We start from the raw sequence: 12,537 nt of genomic DNA on the forward strand, positions 1-12,537 counted from the left end.
TATTTTAATGGTAAAAAATTAAGTGGAAGATTCTAACGACCTTATGTAGTTGGGGAAAAATATGCCTTCAACTGCTATCTTGCAATTTGTTATATAGATTTGTATCAGCCTTGTATTTCAGCATTCACCTGGTAACTAGAGCAACAAGGGATTGCAGGCAGGCAAGGAGGAGGCTGGCAGAAGACCACAGCAGTGTTCCATCCCTCCTCTGTGTGCAGCAGAGAAACCAAGCAGGCTGTAAGGAGGAGTAAAAACCCATCCTCTACACCTAATATAGAAATACAGTTAGCTGCTGTAGGAGGGTGGCACTCTTAGGTCCTCCTGAAAATATGTACACTAGCAACTTTTATGGGCTTATTTACAAGGCTGGTTTGTGTATTTTTCTAACATTTCTTTTCCTTTTGTATCAAATATTTTTAGTATTGCTATATGTTTAAACAAACTTTGTGAAACACTTTTTTTTAATGAAACAATTGCTAGAGTTGTAGGGAGAAGGTATGAGCCCCATATTTCATACAGATAAAACTCCTCCCATCTTTGTGGATCACTGATTAAGACATCTGAATGAGCCGCAAGACTGAGAAAATCTTGCAACGGCTTTCAAAAAGCCTTGAGCAAAGCAGTGTAGCAGTAATGAAGAATGGATGTGTGCTAATTTGGAAGGAAGAAAATCTTTCGGCCATTATGGCTTTGTTCAGAATATTGCTTTAGAACTCGAGAACCATCAAGTCAACATTTCTAGGGAGTGATTGGGCCAGGCCCAATTTACTACTGAGACCAAATCTGCAGAGGACGTAAGTGATGAGCAACAAAGAGTGGGAGATACTAATTTCAGAAACTGTTTCATCTGAGCTGAGGAGATAGCTCTGGATGTTTCATTTGCAACTCTGCGATGGAATCAATACAGCTCTGCATGATATGCATACGTACATGCAACTTTAGGCTCTAGATTCTTGGCAGGCACACTTCCACCTGGCATCAGCAAAGTCAGGTATGGGGCAATGGGCACAGTTTGGGGAAAACAGCCTGGTGGGGCGAACTGAAACCAGTATCAGGCCTAATTAGCCCCATGGGGCCAGAGGTTCCCCATCCCTGGTGAGGGGAATACACTCTGTATCTCCTCAAGAGCATCTAACATATTCTTAATCCATGCTTTCCAGGGAACAACCTGGGCACTGAAAACAGATTACAGGGTTCAGTCCCAAGGTAAACTGATGTACCAAGTTAGATAATGGCTGTTGATTGTGCAGAGTTCATCTCAGGCATATATTTTTTTGCTTATTTTGTGGGCCAAGAGAAACCCATGCTTGAAAAGAAGCTGCACAATTCTTGTTGCTCCCCATGGTTAGCTGTGACTGGAAATGATCTCTTTATTGGAAGAGGATTGGCCTAGCCTGCAGCACAGAACTCAGCAGAAGACGCACCAGAGATTCCCTTACAAGGAAATTTTCCAATTATCCTTTTAGCATTAGAAGGCAGCTTGAATCATCATGGGTAGGTAAATCAGAGGGCAAACCAATTAGATAAATCATAACAAATTAAACAAAAGCTACAGGAGTTTGGAGTGAAGTACTTTATGTAACCATTGTACTCTCCCCATTATGCTGCCTTCCTGAGATTTATTATGACAACAGCATGAAGTTACTTTCAGGTTTTTTGTTTTGATGAAGATGACAGAACGAAAGTGAAAAGTTACATCAGCTTTGCAGTAAGCCACTTGCGTATTTGACTAAAGGAAACAACTCTTGCTGCTGCCAGGCAAGTCAACTCAAGGTACATGCTGTTCTAGAATACAGCAGTACATGCAAGTGGACAGAATGGAGAGACATGTTGTATGGATTGGTTACAAAAGTTGTCGTTTGCAAAACCATGACTACAATCCTATGCATGCTCACCTGGGATCAAGCCCCACTGAACCAACTGGGACATACTTGCAAGTAAGCATACACATGAAACCACTCAAAGAATGCACTAATTGTACGGCATAGCATATTTTGCACTTGCCTTCCACCTTCACATATTGCAAGTCTGGGTTGACACAGAGGGCCAGGTTGCTCGGCAGAGTCCAAGGGGTTGTCGTCCAAGCAACTAGAGAGATGCCTTCATCTTCTTCCAATGGAAAGGTAACAATGACTGAAGGATCTTGGACATCCTCAAATACAGGATTAGAAAAGTTAGAAGCAACGTGGAAAACGTTTAGCTTTATATGCACAAAGGAGCAAATAATGAAAGCAAACTTTTATGGCTAACAATATTCTTAATACTTATTACAGAGCATGACTCATTTATCAAAGGCTATAGCAACAAGTATCTTTCTTAAAACAATCTTTTCCATAGGCTACTAGATTGTTAATAAATAGCCCCGTTTAAAAAAACACAACCTATTCAGATTTTTATGTAATTAGCTATTTAAATGGAGATCGGAAGCAAAACATCATTACCTACTGGTAGGTTAACCAAAACAAGCAATATAGCTAGATACAAACAATATGGCTATTGTACAGCAGAGGTACACTCCAGATAGGCATGGAGCTAATTTGTAGCTTCAAATTAAACAACTATTTTTGTTAACTGTATGGAGCTGCTTCAAATTCTACATGTCTTGAGTTTAGGGTTGACTTGAATCCAAGATCACTGTACTGTATTTTTACCTATAATCTATTAGGGTATTCACATGATTACAATAAAACAGCACATTCTATCCCCATCTGCCTCCCTCTGCCCCCATGCCCTCTTGGTTTGTTATAGCATTTTCATTTCCGTTGTTCAGTTGTTTGCCAAGTTATACAGTGTTCAGGCTCACATGACTCAGGTAAGAGTTAGGATAAAGTGAGGGTCAATGATTTGTTTGAGTCCCAGATTAAAAACTGTTAAGCTAGAGAAGCTTCCACCCCTGCCTCCCATTTCTTCTAGCACTTTTGACAGTCTGGATAGCCATCTTCAAAGGTACAGCATCAGAAGACCTTGCAAAATATTAATTTTTGCACTGCCAGCTCTCCCTGGTTCCTTCTTCACACCCTGAGTAAACTCTGGTAATTCCATTAGTGTTTGCCGCTATTTATGTTAGAACTAAGGATTACTCCAGAGGGAGTTCACTCAGTGAACATGAAGCTCACTCAGCAGCCAAGACACAAGCATGCTTTTCCCGTGGTTATTATATAACTGCTAGCAATTCTGTTCAGTCTCTGAGCAATGTTGTATGCTGCCAGCCACCTTCACAGTTTCAACAAATACTAAATATAGTTGAGCAATTTTCACTGAACATTTATTGGCATCTTGCAGGATGAATATTTGCAGGATGCAATATTCAGCTGCAGAATATTGGTGATCTATTTTTCTTTCTCCACTGCCTTCTAAAATAAGCTTACTTCTCAGGAATACAAGCTTTGTGTTAGAACAAGGGAAGAGCCATTTGTGCACTTTGTGTTCAGTTTAATACGCATTTCAGAGGACCCCAGGAAGCTTAAGAACATCACTCTTTTTTGTTGTTAAATAACTTGTTTTTGTAATTCTTGAATTCACATACAGAATGGGGGGGGGACTTTTTAAAGAAAAGAACCACTAAGGTTATTTTTTGTTCTCTTAAAAGTTAGCTGACAGTGTACACTCCAAAAAACTGAAACACTCCAGAACACTTTGCAGGAAAACCAGTGATAGTATAACACATTTTATTCAGTAGAGTATAACAGAGAACTCTCAATTCCTATGTTTACTCAGAAGCTCACATTTGGAAGAGAAATTAATACCATTTTGCAGATTTACTTTGTTTAGTCTACACTATCCTTCAGGTTCAGGATTTGTTACAGCATTACAAAATCCTAAAAACATCACATTTTGGAGGTAGGTGCTAACATTTAAAAATAATCAGCCGTTTAGAAAAAAAAGCAACTATTCAAAATATAAACAGCAGCAGCTTCAAAATTCCAACTCCACACACATACAAACATGGTGCCAATAACATTAATTCCCTAAAAGCTGGCAAAATAAAAAGTTATCAGATCCCTAAGCAGGTTAAAAAATATATGGGTTAGAAGCAGCAGCTCAAGTTGATATTTTTTATACTACTTGTCAACAAATAGTTCTTAGAGTGGCTTACTATGAAAATCCAACATTATAGCAAACAATAAACTGGCAGATTAAAAAGATCGCACTCAAAACTAAAAAAAAACTTTAAAGAACGGTGAGAATAAACAAGACTTTGCTGGAAAATGATACAGTTGACAGCAAACAAGTCTGGGAAATGTTCCAGAAGGGATACCACTACCAAAGAGTCTCTCTTTAAGGTCACCATCCACCAACTCAGGTGTCAGTGACACCTGGAGGAAAGTGTTTCCACATCCTCAGGCCACAGAAATATAGCACAAAATCCACATCATGCTCAACGTACTACAAGAATCTATTGAAGACTGTACAGATCAAATGGACAATTCGCAAGAGCCCAGTATGCAACTGGAGCAAGATGCTATAATGTTCTGTACAAGCGGTCACCAAAATTAGCCCAAATACAAGGTAAAAAGGTAAAGGACCCCTGGAAGGTTAAGTTCAGTCAAAAGTGACTATGGAGTGTGGCGTTCATCTTGCTTTTCAGGCCAAGGAAGCTGGTGTTTGTCCACAGACAGCTTTCTGGGTTGTGTGGCCAACATGACTAAACCACTACTAGTACACAGAGGACCGTGATGGAAGCCAGAGTGCATGGAAATGCCATTTACCTTCCCGCCGCAGCAGTACCTATCTACCTACTTGAACTGGCGTGCTTTTGAACGGCTAGCTTGGCTAGGACAGAGCAACGGGAGCTCACCCCCTCTCCCAGATTTGAACCACCTAAGAGGCTCAGTTGTTTAGACCACAGCACCACCCGCTCCCTTAACCCACACAGAGCACATTACTGTAGGCTAAACAGATCCTAGGCCCATACTTGCCTACCCACCCAAAAATATGAGACAGAGCAGCACAGGCAGTGCCACATTTAAGGGAGCACCAAGCAAACTGTCTTGTGCAGCTCTTCCCAACCCTGGTGCTGCTCTCACCAACCTTGGTGTTGTAGCTGCCCCAACCTTTGCATACATATGCACCCTTGCCTGCCTTCTTGTCATAGCTGCCAAGTTCTCCCTTTTTTTAAGGGAAATTCCCTTATTCTGAATAGGCTTCCTCGTGAGAAAAGGGAAAACTTGGCAGCTATGCTTCTTGTTGTTATCTATCCCTTCACTCTCATACCTGCACTTGCTGCCCAGCCTTACCACCACCACAATTTCAGGCATAGTTGGCATGGCAGCCAGCTTGGCCAGGCCAGGGTGTTTATGGAAGCCTAAAGCTACCTGCCACTGCTTTGCTTTAACTCTGTAACTTCCTCAGAGTGCAAAAAGAATGGCAATGAGCTGAGCCACTCAGATGCTACCTGGTAGGCTGCAGAGCCACGGGGGGCATCAGAGCAGCTACAGGATACCGCTTCGGGTATTTGTAGCAATGCTTTCTAGCACACTATAGCCTGCTGCTACTAACAATCATTAGGAGGCCTCTGGCCTCTGGCATCCTGGACATATGTAGGGTGGCAGATGGACTTATGCCACTTGGTCCAGTGGTAACAGTAGCACCGCACAGGAATCTAAAATATTTATTCAACTTTAGATCAGGTTGGCAGTTAAAAAAAGAAATACAATAACATAACAAGCCTACATACCTTATAATTCTGGTGAGACTCGAAGTTTGAAAGGGGTGTGTTGCATGCTGTTGAAAAAGGCATGACTTTAACTCCTCGGTATACCAGTCCTTTGTCATAAAGCTGTTTGAAAACCCACCTAAATGAATGAATGAATGAATAGCTATTTAAGCAAACAAACAGAACAAGTTGGTTTTTTAAAAAAAGATTATAATAGTAAGAGAAGTCAATTGACCACATGTAGGAAGAAGGCACAGAACTTCTGTCCAGAAATACTTTCCTCCCTGGTGAGTTTACTGTAAATAATTTCTTTTCTTTTTTAACGCATTTTGCCCTTCGGTATCTTATCATGCAGGTTGTACTTTCCAGGCCTAAAGCACAGAATATAGAGCAGCAACCGCACATTGGAATACAATTTTTAAAAAGCAATGAATACTCAAGCTATCGATCTTAAGTTGCTATAGCATCTGTAAAGATTTCTAAGGTCGAACAATACAGATGTTGCAAGCATCTAGAGAAATCATGACAGAAACGATTCTCATCTTACAATCAGAAGTCCCCCCTTAACAAGGCAGGAGGGGAGTTTATAGGATGCTATGTCACCCTAGGATAAATTATAAAATGCAGTTGCTTAATTAACCCTGGAGCCTATTCACGATTCATCCTGGCTAACCTGTAACTTGTCATGATCTCATTTGGTATACTGACTTTAATACTTTGGCGTCCTGCTACACCACCCACCCTGCTGCCTCGGACACTAGCAGGGAAGCAGTACTGTACCAGTATCAGAACTGATTTTTGGCAAGAAATCACTGAAATTGCCTAACATTTTGGTGGAAATTGGCACTGATGCCAGGTGGCAGCTTCACCCCACTTCATGGGTGGGCTGGGCCTAACACAGTGCATAGCTAAAAACTGTGGAATTTAATGCCACAAAATGTGGTGATGGCCACTAACATGGATGGCTTTAAAGGGGATTTAGGTCACCAATGTATACTAGTCACAATGGCTTTCAGTATCAGAAGCAGTATACCTATGAATCCCAGATGCTGGGGAACACAAACAGGAGAGTGTCTTGTGCTCACATGCTGCTTGTGAACTTCCCATAGAGATCTGGTTGGCTATTATAAGAACAGAATTCTGGCCTAGATGAGCTTTTGGTTTGATACTGTATTCTTATGAGAGTACACACAGTAATATACTTTTTTAAAATATGAAGTTGCTACATTTTAAAAAGAAACTAGTAACTATTACTAGAGGGGGAAATCCACTCTGAGGAAATAGATATAAATGTCATGCACACACAAAATTCAGGAGCTGCAGCACCAGATGACTGAACTGCTAAGCCAAATTCAAGTCAACGATTCCCTCTTGTGGAATTTTTTCCAAGTGCAGGAAAAGCGTTCTTTCTTTTCCCGCACCATCTTTCATTTTTATAGCTCACAAATGTTTGTGTTGCCATTAGAATGAGACAGTTCGATTGTGCAAGTACAAGAAAAAGCTGAATTTACAAGATGTCTATCTTTCAGAGAGGAAATGTAATTAATAACTTTCAAGTGATCCAGCAATGGCTCACATGTCATGTACTATTAAATTGAATCATGCCTTGGTGCTAACTTGCAAGAAGGCAGGATCCCAGAGACGAGGCTACAGCCGAGCACTCCTTGCCCAGTCCTCCTGCTGCCAAGCTACCCAAAGCTAAGCCATGGTTCAATTTAGCATGCTATCCAAATCACAGACCCCCAGTTTGTCTCCTCGAGACAAACCATAAGCCATAAACCAAAAAAACAAACCTTTTTACAGTACTTGATTTGCTTGGAGTAAGACAAATCACAAGCCCAGATGTGGACAACATGCTACGCCAAACAATGGGTCAACCCCAAGTAGCACAACAGCAAAAGGAGCAGAAGAGCAGTGTTCCTGTTCCTCTCCATGAACCCACACAGGCTAAGCCACTGTTTGGTTTAGCATTATGTACAAACTGGTTCAGTATTTCATTTACTTGTTATATTTGTGAACATTTTCATGCCACAGAATTAAAATAGGCATCAGTAATTGCAACCCTGTTATAGAGACTCAATAATCTTTTTGAAATGCATATTAGATATATACTAGAGAATTGCAATTGGCAGGGGTAGGTATTCTTTAGCATTTTCTTAATTCCTATAGAATTGTAGAGTTGGAAGGGAACCTGAGGATCGAGTTCAACCAAGGTAGGAATCTCAACTAAAGCATCCATTACAGATTGCCATCCAACCTCTGCTTAAAAACCTCCAGTGAAGGAGAATCGACTCCACCGTCTAACAGCTCTAACCATCAGGCTGCAACCCAGTGAAGAGACCCAAGCCAACATTTGGTGTACAGGACTACTGGATATGTGGACTAGGTGACATGGTTTACATGAGAAAACAATCAGGGACATTTGTGGAAGGCAAGGCTCTTCAGCTCAGATATAAGGTTACAAAAATATCAAGTATTTTTATATTGTAACTAATCTGTTTTAAAGCCTTATTGCCTTCAGAAGTTCAAAAGTGTCTATCATAGAGATCTGCTTCATAGCAAGCCTGCCAAAGATATTTTTTCCACTTATTAGTCATAGTTCATCATATTAACTCTGAAAACAAACTAAGGCACCTAGCATAGCGAGGAAACTTGCTGGAAATGTCAGGCACATATACCTCCAGTTATAGTAGTCCTGCATTATTGTCCCTTCTCCATCAGTGTAGGCAGATTATTAATACTTTACATTAATTTCAGCTATCTAGATACAGTACAATTCTCTTTACAACAGAAGAATTTTTTCAGACCCTAATCCTAATGCGGCAAGCTTGCCTGGTTGGCCTTGCATAGCCAACCTTCCTCCCAAACTCGGAGCTGGGGGGAAAGTGGGAATCACTGCACAAATTTAGGACTAATCAGCAGCAGCTGCAAGGCTGGGAGACAGACTGGCGTTTTCCATGTTGAATGGGCAAGTAAAAACGTGAAAGGCTGCCTACTGCAATAAGATACAATTCAACCAAAACTTCAAGAAGATATTAGAGAGAGCATTACAAGACCAATGAGACTGCTATCTTAATATATCATCTAAAAACCATTTACATAGTTTGCTTAGTAATTTTAGTGTTCAAAATCACTGCAAAGCAAGACTACTTTAGGCAAGCCTAGCCATCAGGCATACATAGTTCTATTTTTGGCATTTCCACCTTTGAACAGCTGGCATCTGCATTATGTAACAGTTTTTTTAGCATGATAAAGAAAAAGAATCTAGGATTGGGCTATGCTGTGTATTGATAGTGGAAGGCTTGAAATAACAACTTGGGTAACCAGGGCAGGGAGCAGGTTAGTTATCCCCTACACTGATGTTCCTGGATGTTCCCTTTTATTTTTTTCTCCCACACATGAGTATGGTTGCTTCTCACTCCTGTGCAGACAAGGTAAGTGCTAAACTTGGAATGAGCCCCAGAGGACAATGTGGAAATAAAGACATGCAGTATTGTCCAGGCCCACTCCAGCTAGGGAAGACTCATGTCTGATAGTTAAGTCTTTATTGATAAAAGAAGCACTTGCAGCAACTCCCATGGTGCTCTGTATGTGTGTGTGCGCACACACACACAAGCCTCTAGCCACTAAGCAACTGTTCCCCACAGATCTGAGCTCTGGGGAGCTGTTGCATCAAAAGTTAGACCCCTCCCATCCTCCAGCTTATATACCCTCCCCTGCCAGGTTGCACACCTGCAAACTGAGACTCCCCTGCATGGAAGTCGTTGCTGCACTTCCTGCTTCAAGCCCCTCCTGGTTCTAGGAGACAGTAGGGAGGGGGAAGGTGGGGAGTCTACTGACCCATATGTCAGCTGAACAGCCCCCTGCTTCTTCCGCCACATCCTGCATGCCTTCCTCCATCTCAGCTGCCCTGACTCTCCTTCCTCCCCCTGCCCTGGCTTCTGCCTTGCAAATGGCATCAAACCCCATAAACTGCTAGTTCCCCCCTCTCGGGGTCAGTCCCCTGGTCCCCTGCTTCCACTACACACTCTTTGGAGCCCTGCCAGTCCCCGACAGGTGTAGGGAGCAAATATGGATCAGATTATTTATTATTATTAAAAAGAATTTACACCACCTTTCATTTCAAGATGAAATTGCAAAGTAGCTGTGTGGGGTAGGTTAAAGGGGACCTTCTAACTGAAAATGCTATTGTGTGCCAATGTGTCCCCCCCCCCTCCATGGAAATAATGACACATGAGACATCAATTAAGTTTAATGGGCAGAAAAGGCCACAACTTTATTGGTTACGGATGTTGAACGGTATTGGCTTAGGCATTGGACCCTAACCGGCTATATCCAACCCCAACCCATGTGTTGGGAGTCCGGGAAGGGTTTACCACCAGCCAAGGAGCCCAGTGGTGCACATTGACAAGGAACTCCCCCTAGGGTCACCGATAGGGGCATGCCTTAGGCCCTAACCTCCATAGGCTTCGGACAGGGCCACACCCCCAGAATCCTTTAACCGGATACCCCTCCATTTTTGTGGGCAGGTGATGGCAGTACCTCCCCTCCTCCTGACTTCAACATTAATATTCCAATGCCTAACCGCCAAACCAAGAGTTGTGACGTATTGCTACGAGGTAGGCAAAAAACCAAATGGCTGGTGCCAATCTGCCAATTGGAAAAAATTCCTACCAGGCCCCTCAATTGCAACCAACTGAGGTCCATAACAAGGTCAAGAGAGAAGACCTAAAGGGTGGGTAGGTGGGTGGGGAAAACCGATGCAGCTGGTGAGCGGGACAAAAAGGGGGATTCCCGCCCCGCGCCCCTGCTTAAGAAGTGCAGGACACGCCCCCAGGCCAGCAGGATTGGCTGGCCTGCAGGCAACGCGGGCGGCAATCCCACCTATCGCAATCAGGGGCTGAGCACCCAGCCCCTGCGTGTGTGGCTAGGTCGTGACTGCTCGCAACTCCACTTCCTCTTCAGGGCAGAAGTGGCTTTATTATTATATATTTATGTCTAGCCCACCTTCTTCCCAGATGGTACTCAAGCACCTAATGACAGGCGGGGTGTGTGTGGAGAACAGGGATAGATGAACATATTTAATATGAAAATAAAGTGTGTAGAACAGAGGTGCACGGAGGGTGAAGATGCAGAGGAGGGGCAGAGGAGGAAGTTCTTCCACCAAAGCGCAAGTTCAGAACCATTAGCCGTAACAGTAAAATGCAACCTCCAAGTTCAGAGGCAGTGTGCTTCCAAAGATCAGATGCTGCAGACTACAAACCAGTAAAGGTTGCCACCTTCAAGCTCTGCTTGTTTCTAAGCTTCCCAGCATCAACCTACTGGTCATAATTGGAAGCAAAACTCTGAACTAGATTGAGACTTTGGAAAGAGATAATGCTTACACACTGCTGGACTCACAGAGGAAAAAAATCAAGGTCAATTGCAACAGTATCCTAGTACAAGTCATAAAGGAATGTAACACACACTGCATGAAACACATAAAAAGTTCAGATTTCTACTTCACTTTCATACTGTTCTCATTATCCAGCAGTGACAGAGACCACATAAAGATGTTTTGCTACACCAGGGCTGTTTTTACACTGCTTTATTGTTCAGCCTCTAATAAGCAGAATCTCATGTACACATTTTTCAGTACCTCCAAAAGGCTACACAATATCAAATGACAGTGCTTCATTCACCTGGTGCAGTAAAGCAGGGCACTGTCTTTTCATAGGATCAGCAAAATCACAGCACCTGACCTGTAGCATAATTGGTTTCCTAGTGCCTAGGACAATCTCAACAAAAATCAAGATTTCAGTAACTATACAGCATGAAACCTACACATACTTGTTTTTTAAAAAAACTTACTTTCTGCCTTTCTATTTAAGAAGTGCCCAAGTCAGTTTACAAGTACTGAAAAATACCTCCATAACAGTAAAAACAACAAGCCATTAAAAAAAATATTACAGACCGCCATTAATTACAATAAACTCTGTTCCATGGTGCCAGGAGTCTCAAATAATTGAATCAACTGGAAAAATGCCTGTCAGGAAAGGTAGTCTGTGGAAAGGGAGGCAGAGCTCATGGCTCTTGCCATGCTGAATGGTGAGAAACCCAAAGCAAACTTACCACACAGTCTCCATGAACTCTGGATATAAAGTTTTATAGTCATTGTCAAAGTCAATCCACCGTCCAAGCCTTGTAACACTGATCTGCAAATACATTAATTTTGACTCAGTAACAGCTTAGTGAACCCTATAATTATTCACAGTTATAGTTCATGGCCACAACCCTTTACTTCCTTGATTGCTAAAAGATATACACCTTGCTTAAGAAAGAGATTTTAAACAAGAATATCCATCAAGAGAGATTGGCAGATCTCTTTTTAACAGCTAGGATTTAAATCATGCAATTAGGTTCTGCGTGTCCAATAGGGCTTCACATATGTGTTTTGTGAACAGCATCCCACCACACTGCATGGACCACTTTGGAAACAAAAAAGAATTTCATACGTAATTTGTGATATAATATTGAGGGAGGGGCTACAGTTCAATTCTTAGCCATACCTAGTTTTTCAAATCCCAGTAAATAAGCACATGCATACAAAATGAAGAGGAAGAAAGGGGACCTGCATACCAACATGTTTGATGTTGTGGAACCATTGCTCTTGAGAAAGAGGGTAAATATATATATGTATTGCACTTACTTTCCAATCTTGGGAGTACCTCATCACAATTCCTCTGCAACTCTTGTTGTATTCTGCAATTCCTATTTTTGCAACATCTTCTGGTCCTTTGATGCCCAGTGTTTTATCAATTTCATACTCCTGAAATGCATTATGGTGCTCAGAATAGGTTACATTGGTATTACGGTAATTACAGAAGCCCTTGTCAACCAAG

General features: G+C 41.9%; 1 protein-coding gene across 2 annotated transcripts in view; it reads right to left on the reverse strand.

Annotated features, from left to right (window-relative positions):
• The window catches only part of IARS1 (isoleucyl-tRNA synthetase 1), a 103,479-nt gene that overhangs the window by 69,135 nt on the left and 21,807 nt on the right, over positions 1-12,537 (reverse strand). For both annotated transcript variants that reach the window (XM_060271486.1, XM_035106206.2), the window contains exons 5-8: positions 12,345-12,464; positions 11,768-11,850; positions 5,678-5,795; positions 2,005-2,152 (exon numbers count right to left, since the gene is read on the reverse strand). In XM_060271486.1, the coding sequence (XP_060127469.1) occupies positions 2,005-2,152; positions 5,678-5,795; positions 11,768-11,850; positions 12,345-12,464 (469 nt within the window). The remainder of the gene's footprint in view (positions 1-2,004; positions 2,153-5,677; positions 5,796-11,767; positions 11,851-12,344; positions 12,465-12,537) is intronic.

The sequence above is a fragment of the Zootoca vivipara genome, chromosome 2, assembly GCF_963506605.1.
Source record: "Zootoca vivipara chromosome 2, rZooViv1.1, whole genome shotgun sequence".
NCBI lineage: Eukaryota > Metazoa > Chordata > Lepidosauria > Squamata > Lacertidae > Zootoca > Zootoca vivipara.